Source organism: Phaseolus vulgaris, chromosome 5, assembly GCF_000499845.2.
Source record: "Phaseolus vulgaris cultivar G19833 chromosome 5, P. vulgaris v2.0, whole genome shotgun sequence".
NCBI lineage: Eukaryota > Viridiplantae > Streptophyta > Magnoliopsida > Fabales > Fabaceae > Phaseolus > Phaseolus vulgaris.
Genome location: NC_023755.2, coordinates 29,005,949 through 29,020,135, shown reverse-complemented (window position 1 = coordinate 29,020,135; position 14,187 = coordinate 29,005,949). Strand labels below are relative to the sequence as shown.

At 36.6% G+C, this 14,187-nt stretch overlaps 1 protein-coding gene across 1 annotated transcript; it reads right to left on the bottom strand.

Annotated features, from left to right (window-relative positions):
• Window positions 1-3,174: 3,174 nt before the first annotated feature.
• Window positions 3,175-4,362, bottom strand: LOC137834262 (uncharacterized). The gene has a single exon (XM_068642324.1). It carries the CDS (start codon window positions 4,360-4,362, stop codon window positions 3,175-3,177), a length of 1,188 nt encoding a protein of 395 aa, XP_068498425.1.
• Window positions 4,363-14,187: the final 9,825 nt, after the last annotated feature.

The window sequence follows — 14,187 nt, the reverse complement described above, 5'->3', positions numbered from 1 at the left end:
ACTTGCTTTGTTCCTTGTTATTATATCATCCTCATCCAGTTTGTTTCTGAAGACCCACTTCGATCCAATGATGTTCATCTCAGCTGTTTTAGGGATAAGAAACCATACCTCATTCCTTGCAAACTGATTCAGCTCTTCATGCATAGCTTCAACCCACTTTTCATCCTTGAGAGCTTCCTCAATTGAATTTGGTTCAATTTGAGAGACAAAAGCAGCGTGGCTGCAGAAGTTTGAGATAGAGCTACGTCTAGAAACACCCTCCTTTATCTGCCCAATGATGTTCTCCACTGACATATCTCTAGGAATCCTCCATTCTTTGGGCAACTCACTCTGCTGCATAATTTCAATCGGTTGTTTCGAGCAATCAACCGGTTGTTTTTCTGCACAGATGTCCAACTTCTCCAAACCGATGTTTTGTTCATCCTCTTCATCACTGTTCTTTGAAATTTGAATGCTCTTGCGATCCACTTCATCAAAAACCACGTGAACAGACTCTTCTACAGTCATTAGCCTCTTGTTGTAGATCCTATATGCATGAATATTTAAGGAATAGCCAATGAAGATACCATGATCATCTTTTTCATCAAATTTCCCTAGGTTTTCCTTTCCATTGTTTAGAATAAAATAGCTGCAACTGAAAACTCTGAGGTGATTGATGTTTGGTTTCCTTTCATTGAAGAGTTCATAGGGAGTCCTCTTCAAGATTGGCCTTATTAGCACTCTATTCATCACATAACAAGAGGTGCTAACAACATCAACCCAAAAATACTTGGGAAGAGAAGATTCACTTAGCATTGTTCTAGCTAATTCTTCAAGGGATCTGTTCTTCCTTTCCACTACACCATTCTGTTGTGGAGTTCTTGGAGCTGAGAAATTGTGCATAATTCCCATCTTTTCACAGAATTTGCTGAACTTTTCATTTTGGAATTCCCCTCCATGATCACTTCTTATTGAGCCTATGTTGTTGTTCTCTGTGTTTTGCAATCTTCTAGCAAGCTTCTTGAATGCAGAGAAGGCATCACTTTTTGATTCCAAAAAGAGAGCCCAAGTGAACCTAGAAAAATCATCCACAATAACAAGAGCATAGTAGTTGCCACCAAGGCTCATGGTTCTTGAAGGTCCAAAAAGATCCATGTGAAGTAGCTCAAGAGGTTTTAAAGAAGAAACAACATTTTTTTTATTTTAAAAGAGTTTTTCACTTGTTTCCCCTTTAGGCAAGCTTCACAAATATGGTCCTTCTCAAACTTGAGCTTGGGCAGCCCAATCACAAGATCTTTAGATATTAATTTGTTTAAGTGATTCATGTGAATGTGAGCAATTCTTCTATGCCATGGTAATATGAATCCAAATAGAAATGACAATAAAATTGGGAATTTAGGGTTACGGAACGGAATAAATTCAAAACAGTAACAATAGAAACCTAGATAAAGGAAGGCGCCACAAACAAAGTTTGATAGGCCTAAGGATGATCGCCACAAGAATTGGTGGATTCTTGATAAGATAGCAAGATGCAGGGAAAAACCCTAGCAGAGAAACACTCTCTAAAATTGTCAAAATATTCGTTTTCTATTCTGAGTTCCAACAGTGTATAAATTACAAATTTAGCTAGAGGTCTTTTCTTGTTTGTAAGAAAATAAGACGATACTACAATCCTTATATTTCAAGAATGACCATTTGTCCTAGTGGTTAGGTTGATACTTTGTACTTGGTCTTGAGTTCAAATCCTAACTCCAAATAAAATAATAATATTATTTTATTTTAATATTCCAATCTTGTTGTGCGTGTAATCAACTTAGTCTTTTTAAACTGTGGGCCTCCAAAAAGATTAGCCGCCTTGGGCTTGGATGTCCGCATCATTCCCTCCCTCTTAAGAAAGACCTTGGAGGATGTCCGCATCATTCCCTCCCTCTTGAAAAAGACTTGAAGTTAAATCCAAAGCTTCATCACCTGCAGTAAAAGGAGACAAATCAGACACATTAAAAGTGCTACTCATATTGTACTTACTTAGAAGATCAATCTTGTAGGCATTGTCATTAATCTTTTCTAACACTTGAAAAGGTCCATCCCGTCTAGGTTGGAGCTTGGATTTTCTTTGTCTAGTTAACATTTCTTTCCTCATGTGTACCCAGACCCCATCTCCAGGATCAAAGATTACTTTCTTTCTTCCTTTGTTAACTTGTTTAGAATAACCTTCACCTTTTTCTTCAACTTGTGCTTCAACCTTTTTATGTTGCATTCTCACATAGTCAACCTTAGCCTGTGTATCTTTATGCTTTAAAACAGAAATGTTAGGCATAGTTAACAAATCTATTGGAGTTAAAGGATTTAATCCATACAAAATTTCAAATGGATCACAATTCGATGTGTTGTCAACAACCATATTGTAAGCAAACTCAACATGATGTAAACATAATTCTTGGATAGCTGTCACCTTTTCATAATCTACATGAACTCCTTTGGCACTTACCACAAAACACAAGAATGCAATTTGTTCAGTACAAAATGTGCATTTCTCAAGATTAGCATACAAATTTTCTGTTCTAAGAACATTTAAAACAGCACACAAATGTTCCTCATGTAATTCCAAACTAGTGCTATAGATCAAGATGTCATCAAAATACACCACAACAAATTCGCCCAAAAATTCTCTCAAAACATAGTTTATTAATCTCATAAAAATGCTTGAGGCATTTGTTAGCCCAAATAGCAACACACGCCAGTCATACAATCCATATTTTGTTGTAAAGACAGTTTTCCATTCATTCTCATTCCTAATCCTAATTTGATGGTAACCACTTCTTAAGTCAATTTTTGAAAATATACAACCACCATACAATTCATCCATTAAATCATCTAACCTGGGAATATGGTGTTTATACTTAATGGTAATGTCATTGAGTGCTCTGCAATCTGTGCACATCCTCCAATAACCATCATTTTTAGGCACCAAAATTACTGGAACAGCACATGGGCTCATGGTCTCTTGCACTAATCCTTTGTTCATCCATTCTTCAACTTGAGTTTGGATTTCCTGCAAAACAGAATCAACACTAGGAAGCAAATTAATTTGGTTAGAATGGTTAGCAACCAAAGTGTTGTTTTTGCAATAAGGTAAATAAAGAGGTTTGCCAGAAAGTAGCAACTGCTTCACTTCATTCACTTCTAGTAATCCACTCATTTTTCTCTCATGTGTTTCTCTCTTTTAAGTGTTTCACTCTTGCTCTGTTTAGGTGTTTCACTCATCTCTCTTTTCTCTTGGACTCTCTTTTCTCTCAATTTGATTTGATCCTCACACACCTCTCTAGGAGATAAGGGTTTGAGAATGATCTTCTTATTATTCTGCATGAAAGAGATTTTATTGGTGAAACCATCATGAATAGCCTTGGTGTCAAACTGCCACGACCTCCCTAACAAAATGTGAGTTGCCTCCATTGGAACCACATCACACAAGACATTGTCATTATATTGTCCAATGGATAGGTGCACCTCCACTTGCTTACTCACTGTCATCTCTCCATCTTCACTAAGCCATTGAAGCTTGTATGGCCTTGGGTGCGGTTTTGTCTCCAAATTCAATTTGGTAACTAGTCTTGAGCTAGCTACATTGGTGCAACTTCCTCCATCAACTATGAGTGAACATATTTTCCCTTGAATGGAACATCTAGTAGGGAAAATATTTTCCCTTTGGGTTTGGTCCAAAGCTTGCATTTTGCTTCCTAAAAGCCTTCGAATCATCAACAAATCACCCTCCAATGTATCCAACTCCACCTCTACCTCTTCTTTCTCTTCTTCACTTAAAGGTTCACTGACTATTTGTGTCTTTGATAAACTGATCATATTCTTTTTTGTTGGACATTCTGAAGCATAATGTCCTCTTCCCAAGCATTTGAAACATTTTACCTCACTTGTTTTCCTTTTAGGTGGTGAATTACTATATCTATGAGGTGACTTCCAACTTGAAGATGTGACTGAACTTGAGGGAACTCCTTTATCCTTCATCACCTTATCCTTCCAATTGAAATTTTTATTATTGTTAGAACTCCTCATGATTCCCTTCCTCTTGAGTTGTTGTTCTACTTGTTTAGCCTTGTGCAACAACTCTTTCATGTCAACATACTCTTGCAGCTCCACAACATCCCTAATATCATGATTCAGTCCATTCAAAAATCTTGCCATGATTGCTTCGTTTTCTTCATTCTTTCCAGCTCTAATCATCATCACCTCCGTCTCTTTAAAATACTCCTCCACACTTCTATTCCCTTGAGTCATTCTTTGAAGTTTGAGTTGCAAATCCCTATTGTAGCTTGCTAGAATATATCTCTTCCTCATAATCCTTTTCATTTCTGTCCAAGTCTTCACCATGGGTTCCTCATATCTAATTCTCTCCCTTTGGTATTTATTCCACCATGTTAAGGTATAATGTGAAAATTCAGCTGCTGCCTACTTCATCTTTTGCTCATCATTATACTCATTACAAGCAAACACATGCTCTACTTTAATTTCCCACTCCAAGTAAGCATCAAGATCACTTTTCCCATTGAATGTTGGAATATTTAATTTTATTCCACCAATTCTCAGAGTTCTTTGTTATCCCTCATTTTCTCTCCTCCTCCTCCTATCTCCCCCTCTATTTTCTGGATTTACTTATTGTGCTTGCTCCATTTGATCCAACCTCTCATGGAGTCCATCACTTTGTTGTTTCATTATCCTTTCCAAGTGTTGTGTTAAGACTTGCATCTGTAGTTGAGAAAGTCCACTATCTGACGATTCCCCTGCCATGCTCAAGTAAACAGATTACAAATAACAATAAGCTTGGGCCTCACACCACTTTCTCACGTGTTTACACTCAACACTCGTGTTCCACACAATAAGGCTTTATATTTCTAATGATCACACTGCCTTTTACCACTCTTTCTCTACTTAAGGTTCTTACAAGAATCAAGCAATCAATAATCCAGAATCACTTTCAAAAGTAGCAATCAGAATCAATTAAAAATAATAGTAAAGAACAAAATAGTGAAGAACAATTTCACTATCAACAAACAAGCAAGACAATTAAAAACCAGCAAGCAAAACAATATATAGAGAAAATAAAATATGTAGACAGGTCACTTTTAGAACTTTTAACAAACACCAAGTATGCACTGAATAAGAGTTGTTTTTTTTTCTGTTTTCCTCTTGTTCTTTTTTTTTCTATTTCTGTTTTCCTCTTCTTCCTTTTTTTTCTTTTTTTTATTTCTTTTTTTTCTGTTTCTTCTTTTAAAAAAAAATGAACAGTAACGTGAACAGTACCGTGAACAGTAATGAGGAAAAAAAATAAAATACAGGATGCATAATTATATTATGACTCAAACATTTGCTCTGAATACCAATTAATATGAATCCAAATAGAAATGACAATAAAATTGGGAATTTAGGGTTACAGAACAGAATAAATTCAAAACAGTAACAATAGAAACCTGAATAAAAGAAGGCGCCGCAAACAAAGTTTGATAAGATCGCAAGATGTAGGAAAAAACTCTAGCAGAGAAACACTCTCTAAAATTGTCAAAATATTCATTTTCTATTCTGAGTTCCAATAGTGTATAAATTACAAATTTAGCTAGAGGTCTTTTCTTGTTTGTAAGAAAAAAAGACGATACTACAATCCTTATATTTCAAGAATGATCATTTAGCTAGAGGTTGATACTCTGTACTTGGTCTTGAGTTCAAATCCTAACTCCAAATAAAATAATAATGTTATTTTATTTTAATATTCCAATCTTGTTGTGCGTGTAATCAGCTTAGTCTTTTTAAACTGTTGGCCTCCAAAAAGATTAGCCGCCCTTGGGCTTGGATGTTCGCATCACATAGCCAAGACTCAACATGCTTAGAAAGAAGGCAACCAATTGAACAAGGAGAAGAGATATCCAAGAGATAAACATTATTGATTCTCTTACCAATCAGCATTACCTCTTTTGTGTTGGGAAGACAAATTTCGCAGGAGTTTGTTTTGAAGATAACTTGATATCCTTTGTCACACAATTGACTAATGCTTAGCAGATTGTGCTTTAATCCTTCTACATAAAGAACATCATGGATGATCAAGATATCTTTGTGTCCTATGGATCCTCTTCCAAGAATCCTTCCCTTGTTGTTGTCTCCATAGGTTACATGCCCTTCTTGCTTAAAGGAGATGCTTAGAAACTTTGATTTATCCCCGGTCATGTGCTTTGAGCACCCACTGTCCAGATACCATTGTTGCATGCTCTCCTTCAAGGTTTCCTACAAAGTATATTTTCAAGTACAAAGATTTGGCCCCCTTATGAATGTGGGTCCATTTGGTTTACATTCATAATTTGAAGCTTTACAACATTTGGGAATCCACTTCATAAAACCTTTAGGAACTGCATATTTTCTTATTTTACAGAATCTGACAGAATGACCTCTATTCATGCAATAGAAACATGTAACAACCGGTTGTTTCGACACATCAATCAGTTATTTTTCTGGCAGTTTCGAAAATGACTTTGAAAATTTATCTTGCTTGTTCTGTGGATTAAAACCTAATCCTACTTTTCCAAAAACACAATTTTGAGATGCCAAGACATTCTCAAAGTTGGATTGACCTTTTGAAAGCTTATCCACAGTTTTAACAAGATAATGAACTTTCTTCTCAAGATTTTCAAAATTTTCACAAATAAGAGTATCACACTTGCAAGAAGAGTTTTTGTAAACGATTTCAAGGTTTTCAAAATCTGTTTTTGAATTTTCCAATTCTTCTTCCAGTGTTTTGACTCTGTTTTCAAGCCAGTTGTTCATTCCCTTTAACCGGTTGTTCAAGAGGGCCAATCGGTTAGCTTCTTCATGTGTTTCTTGAAAAGCTTGAAGCAATTGACTGTAATTTTCAGCATTTGAAGAATTAGAGGAACTTGCACTGCTTGAATCATCTTCCTTTTTGGCCATGAAGTAGAGGTTGAGGCTTTTTCGTTCTTGCCTCCTTTTCCTTCGTGCTTGACTTCTTGTCTTTACTTCCTTTGATTCATTGATGTTTCCATGAGTAGCTTTGAGAGTGTCCCACATTTCTTTGGCAGATTTGCATTCTGATATCCTGAAAAATTCATTAGAATGCAGTGCATAAGCTATTATATTTTGGGCAACACAATTAAGCTTGGCCATCTTACATTCTTCATTGGTCCATTGGGACCAAGGTTTTTTAAAAATAGATCCGTTCTTTTAAAGCTTTGGAATGAAAGGGCCATTTTTTTTTGAATCCCAAATTCCTTGATCTATGGATTCAATAAAGATTTTCATTCTAGCCTCCCAATACTTGTAATTCAATCCACAAAATAAAGGTGGCTTGTTGATTGAAGCACCTTCCTCAAAAGATAGTTTTCCAGCCATTGAAAAAAGTTTTAGGATCAAACTTGAGTATTTTTCAAGTACCAAGCTCTTGATGCTAATTGTTTGAATGTATGGCTTTAAACTAGAGGGGGGTGAATGCTTTAAAGAGGGTTTTCACAAACTTTTTAGGATAGAATGAAATTCTCTGCAAGAAACCAGATTTAGAAATTCAGTTTGCCAAGAATAAAGCTCAAAACAGAAAAGCAACAGAAAAACAATCGGTTGTTTCGTAGAAACAATCGGTTGTTTATACCAGTAATAAAACAACAACTGAAATTAAAGAGTTTAAGGAAGAGAGAATTGCACAAACAATTTATACTGGTTCACTCTTAACCCAAGAGCTACATCCAGTTTCCCAGAAACCACTAGGTAATCAAATCCAAATTACATACACACACCACCAAAGAAGTGACCTTGATCCCCTCAAGACACACACTTCCTTTGGCTCAGCACATACACCACCAAGAATGTTGATCTTGACAACCTCAAGAGCACACAACCTTTCTTGGTTTTACAACACCAGAATGTACACAATTCTCAGAACGAATTACACTGTTACAGAATGAACTGAAATCAATACATAGTAATCCTATTCCACTTCTTTCTTGAATAACCAAAGCTCAAGTTCAAACTCAATTTGCTTCAAAAACTCTTTTAAAACTCAAATTTGTTTTTCTGTCTTCTTGTTTTTGTAAAACATTACCAAACTATTTATTATATTCAAATGTTGGTCAAAGCATTTAAAGCATGAGCGTATTCAGTTATGAAATCAATTAAAGCTCTTCTAACAAACAAAACTGTTTTTCAGTTTGGATTCCAAACAAACAACCGGTTGAAGTATCGAATCAATCGGTTGTTTGGGTTTGACAGCAAGTCAACCATCCAAAACAGTTTTCAAACTTTTTCAAAAACACCTAAGTATAAAACAATCGGTTGTTTCGACAAAACAACAGGTTGTTTTTCACTTAGTTTGAAAAACACTTTAATCTTAAAAGATTTGAAAACACTTAAGCTTTAGATTCAACAAAGAGTGGATTACAAATATAATCTACCCCAGATCCTATTCTAAAGCACCTCAGCAACAGCAAGCACATCCAGCCTTCCATCAAACTCAAAGGATTTGGATTCTTCAAAGCTTGAACACACTTGATTCAACAATTTGAGGGGATGATGGCAGAGGCCCAAACTCAGGACCAGTCACTAGAGCTATGGCAAGGAGGATACAAGAGGATTGGGTAAAATGCCATAACCTAGTGTAGAATTTTATATATGTTAAAAAATGCCATAACCTAGTGTAAAATTTTCTAGAGTAGAATTTAAATTTTGCTTAAAACTAAAGTATGAATTTTACTTGTAATTTTTCTTAAGTGAATTAGTGTTAGGCATTTGAAACCTACCTAGGGTATAATTAGGGCTTCGTTGCAACTCACATTTACCCTAGGTCAGTCCTTTAGACCTAATTAGGTCACATGGAGCACACTTGATCATGCTTGCCATGTGACTCTAATTTAGGCGCCTAATTCAAACACTAATTAGTTTGAATTTCCCTCTCTTTTATTGTAAGCAATGGCCAACCCTATCTACTATATAATGGGGTGTTTGGCTCAAGTTTTATAAGATCAATTTTATGAGTGTTAAGTTGACAAATTGCTAGCCTAATCATTCTCTTGTCTAAACCTCTCTATGATAGAAACCTTTGGTATTCTTCTTCATCTCTTCAAGTGATATGGCCCAACCAATCACTCTCCCTACTCTTCATGCACCTACAAGGAAACCATAGCTTCATTGGAGCTCTCCTTAATCCATTACCTCCATTAGCTTATGCCCAGTTCCTCCAAAAATTCAAGCAAAGATGCAAACCGGATGAAGGCACCTATCAATTATTCTGATAATTATTAGAGAAACCACCTTGCCTTCCTTGATTACCCATGTAGTGGACTTCCTCTACAGATGGATTGTTTTGGCTCCACATAAATCACATATCAGATTGATTTTGGCTCTTAGAAGTCTACATGACTTGTACTTGTTAAAGCAGTTTCGACATATGTTTGGACAATGCTTCAATCTACTGAGTTAACAAAGGGCGCCCTAGAGGTCGTTTACACTCTGGCGCTCAAGTCAGTACTGGGCTAGGAAAACCAAAACTAAGCTGTAAAAAGCTTTCTGTGTAAAACGTGTGTGTATTCGCCTCAATGTTGCGTAAAACTTGCGTACCTTATTAGGTTTGATACTACCCTTTATATACACTAGGGTTTCTGCTGTTTCCGCTAACCGCAATTAGGGTTACTGAGGGTGTGCCTTAGCACCGCTATCACCCACTCTTAGGGCAATCTAGCGCGTAAGACTCCCTTACTAAGTGCAACCTCTGACGGGATGACCACCTGGGTACCAACTTATGCATCTAATATCTAGGGCCACCCGTCTTGGGAGTGCCCTAGCTGTTCCCATGCCATTCATGCAGCTTACCCCTGGAACGTAACCCTAAAAGGCCTTAGCTCTTCCAGGGGCTCTTTGCTTGTGTTACGCTTGAACGGGTCATTCACACTACACGCATGGACCTCTTGTGACCTAGGCTTCTCCCTACTGATAATTGGTGCATGGTCTGGGATCCACCTCTCGTGGCCCAGCTCTCCTGTTTGACTCGCCGATGTACGAGGACATGTCAACACATCCTGATGTTCGATGCCTGACCACTCCTCGACCCTCTGGGCGTACGGTTTGCGAGGCATTCTTACGTGACCGACGCTTGACCACTCCTCGGTATCCCGGGCATGCTGTCTGCAACACATTGGCCCACGTCGCTCGTGGGACCCAGCTTACGTGGCCCCACGTCTACTAGCATCCCCCAGTCTCGAGCTGTAACTTGTTCAGCGAAGAGACTAAGTCCTCGCCTCTGGCGACCTGCGTGGATTTGTGTGACGGGACGTGAACAGTGCACTGAAGTGACACTTCTCTGTGCCTGCTTTAATCTGCGCACACGTGTCTTGATCAACGGTCAGGACTTAACACCACTTGCGCTTCTTTGTTTACGTTGCGCATTCAAAAACGCGCGCTTCGATCGTTTCATCTTCTTCTTCGAAAGCTCCCAACTCTCTTTCTCCAAAAAACCAGAACTTTCAACTCTCATCAATCAAAGGTATGATTTTTATCCGTTGATCGCCCTTATTACTTGATTTCGCTGCTTGATAACTGCCTGGGACTGTTTAAATTCCTGCATTTTAGGTTTTCTCTGTTTCTCCCTCTGTTCCTCAATTTTTCTGGGTTTCTTCTTTGAGTGTGGGGTTTTTCTTAACCTTCTTTTTCTTCCTTTCTTTTCTTGCTTTTTTAGCTTTCTTCGAGATGGCTCGAACAAAAACCACCTTCAATCCTCCTCCCAACGTAGACTACAAAGCCTTCTACCCTGGGCCTCCGCTGAACTCCTCGTTGAGACCTCCACCCTCAACTCCAGTGAGGACGTGAGGAAACACCGGGATGGGGAGCCCAACTGTGAAGGACGAGTGTTTCACTAAGTGTCAAACAACCTGTTAAAACGAAATTTCAACCTGTTGAAATTTCACTTCCTTTTAGAAAATCCATCTTTTCAAAATGTTAAAGATTCAATTTAGCTTGGATCAACTTAAGGAGTGAATTAAAAAGTTTCAAACAACTAGACACACACAAACACACAACAACAGCAAGGTCTTTAAGCTTTCCACAAGGATTTGGAGACATCAAAGCATCTTGTTCAACAACAACATCACACAAGACCTCATCCTTGTATTTTCCAATAGAAAAGGCTATGAGGACTTGCTTATTTACTATGATCTCCCCTTCTTCACTTAACCATTGAAGCTTATAGGGCTTAGCATGAGAAATAGTAGACAATCCAAGTTTATCTACCACTCTTGTTGATGGAAGAGGCCCCAACACCAATCCATTGAAAGGCCACCAAAATGTCAAATTGAGGCAACCACTAGAGTTATGGTCAAAGAAGGACAAGAGGACGCATTCTACATGTCATAAACTCTAGTGTAGAATAGTTTTTACATTTTTGTCAAAAATATCATAGTTTAATTCTTTTGTATTTTTGTTGAAACATGCAAAGTGGTACCTAAAATGCTAACCTAAGTTTAATTAGAGTTTCCTACTCCTAATTAAACTTAGGTCCAGCCCACATTTAGCCTAAGTGGAGAGTAAGGTTCTAGAACTCCTAGCACATGGAAGAATTCTAGAACCTACCTCACATGTGCTGAATTTAGGAGCCACCTTCCCATGTGCCAACATTTGAATTTCCCTCCAATTCTCTTTTCATATTCATCCCACTCTTGCTATATATATAGGAGCTTGGGTCATGTAAATTGAAGATTAATTCATTAGTGAAAAATACTGCCAATTTTGTGCCATTCTCACGCTTTGCCTAAAACCTCTTAGGAATAGGCTCTTAATCTTCCAACCGTCACCTTCCAAGTGAGATGGCCTCACCACTCACTCTTCATACTTAGCATGCACCTTCAAGGAGTCCAACTCTCTATGTGAGATCCTTGTCCCACCATCAATCCATGGAGCTTCCGCAAATTCACTCAAAAACCGCAAAGAAGAAGACACAAATCCATCATTTGGTATCATGAGTTATGGTTCTTCAAGAGCTAATTGTGCCTTCTTCTTTTCATTTTAATTTTTGTGTTTGATTCTGGATTTCTTGTTGTTCATCACCTCCATATTGTTTTTCTATTTTCTAATTTTCGTTTTCAATTGGTGTGCTGTTTGGAAATTCCAATCGGTGCATCTTGTTCAATTGTTCTTGAGCAATCCTTGTGCAATTTTGTGTAGGATTCCATGTAGTTTGTGTTGCTGTTCTGTTTTTGGTTTATTTGAGTCTTTATTGCAATTTTAATTGGTTCATATTGTGTTCATTTGAGTCATTTTAATTTCTGAATCCAATTGTGTTTTGTTTAAGTCATGTTTCTCCTAATTTGTCATCAAAACCATGTAGTGCTCATTTTGTTGATAATTTTGGTTTCTTGATTTGATTTGAGTCCAGATTTATAATTCTGTGTTTGTTTATCCTTTGGTGCATTTTTCTTTTTAGTTTGAGCTCATATTTGTATGTTAGATCCATACAAATTCATATACATTCACTCCATTGTGTTTTTGAAGTTCTTCATTCTGTTTTTAAATTCTGGAATTAGGATTACTTTGTTTTTAAAATTCTGTGCTGGCTGTTTTTTGTTATGAATTTCAAATACGTTGAATAAAAATTATGAAAATGTGGATCTATACAGTTTGATGTATTAGAAAATCAAGAAAAAAGAATCAGATCAAAAGACAAAATAGAGAAAAATGATAAATAAAACAAATAAAGTGTGCATCCTTATGCCAAAAGATACTGTAGTTGGATAAGAATTTTGAAAAATTTATCACAATTATTTGGTGCATAGTTTTGGTGTGATTCCAGATCCAAAAGTTTGCTAAGACCTTGAATTGTTTGTGGTTCAAATTTTAGAATCAAATTTCAAATAGCCAACTCAACATAAATTTTATAAGTCACGCTTTTTCGACCTCAAATTTCCAGTAGTGCTGTTTTGGTTTTTCTAATCAATTCTAGTGCCATTCTCTAGGTTCCATTTGTGTGCTACCTTTTGTTGAGTGCCTATTTTTTTTATTGCTTGTCCAATATTATTCAATACTCCTTCTAGTTGTGTCCTATAAATCAAATCCATTTGTTGTTGTCCTATTTTTTAAATTTGAATTGTTTCTTGCTTTCATTTCTTGACCTCTAAATTGATTGGAGAACAAAATTCAAATTGGTGCTTGTTAAGTGGAATTAACCTTGTGGTGAGTCTATCCCTACTTAGTAGGTACTGTTTTGAAGATTTTAATTGGCTAACCATAGGAGGTTAAGGCAAGAAGCTTCAGCAAATACAAATACAAATACAAATACATACACTTTGTAGAACACAACAAGGAAGATCAATCACAAGCCAAGGAGTGCATAGATTAGGAAATCTGAATTTTATTTTGTGTAATTCAATTTCTTTGTATTTCTTTGAGTTGTAATTACAATTCAACCTTCATTAATTAGTGGATTAATCACGTGTACATGGTGAGTGTGTCTTCAATGACTCCAAGTGTCTAGAAGCCTCACCTTAGGATTCGTCTAGTTTAAAGCTTTGTAGTTAGCAATCTTTAATTTGTGCTTAGTTAATTGCTTTGCTTTAATTACTTGTTTTGTATTGTTAAACTTGTTTTGCATTGTTTAATTGCTTTGCATTATTTTCCTTTGCATTCAAATTGACTTTTCATACCTAATTGTGATCTAAGTAAATTACTTAGAAAAAGAATTGTGTGAAGTCTTGAGGGATATGTTTTGGCAAGGAAAGACTTGGTACTTAAGAGATCCTAGTGATCCACCTCTCTTTCCTGGAAAGCTACCTTCATTACTTTCCTTTTCTTTCTTGAGGTAAAATACTTTTAACACAAAGCTTTAGTCATGTAAACTCGCTCTTCTAAATCTAGTGAAAGTGATATAAAGTCCATTAAAACTCTTTTAAAACAATTAGCCAAGGACTTTCAATCACTCTCATATAGACAATTGGAACATAGAGCACAAATCAAAGAGTTGAAAATGGCTAAAGAAAAGGATGAAAGCTTTCAAAAATCTAAAAAAATATATTCACATGCATCTAGTTCTCACAATCATGAATCTTTTGGGGAAGAAAGTCTTAGGATAAATGAATATTATCAACCACCCCCTAGGAGAACTAGAAGAGAAAGTTCTCACAATCATGAATCTTTTGGGGAAGAAAGTCTTAGGATAAATGAATA

Bases quoted from the DNA above. Each gene is read 5' to 3' on its own strand.
- LOC137834262 (XM_068642324.1), bottom strand. From the start codon at position 4,362: ATGGTGAAGACTTGGACAGAAATGAAAAGGATTATGAGGAAGAGATAT.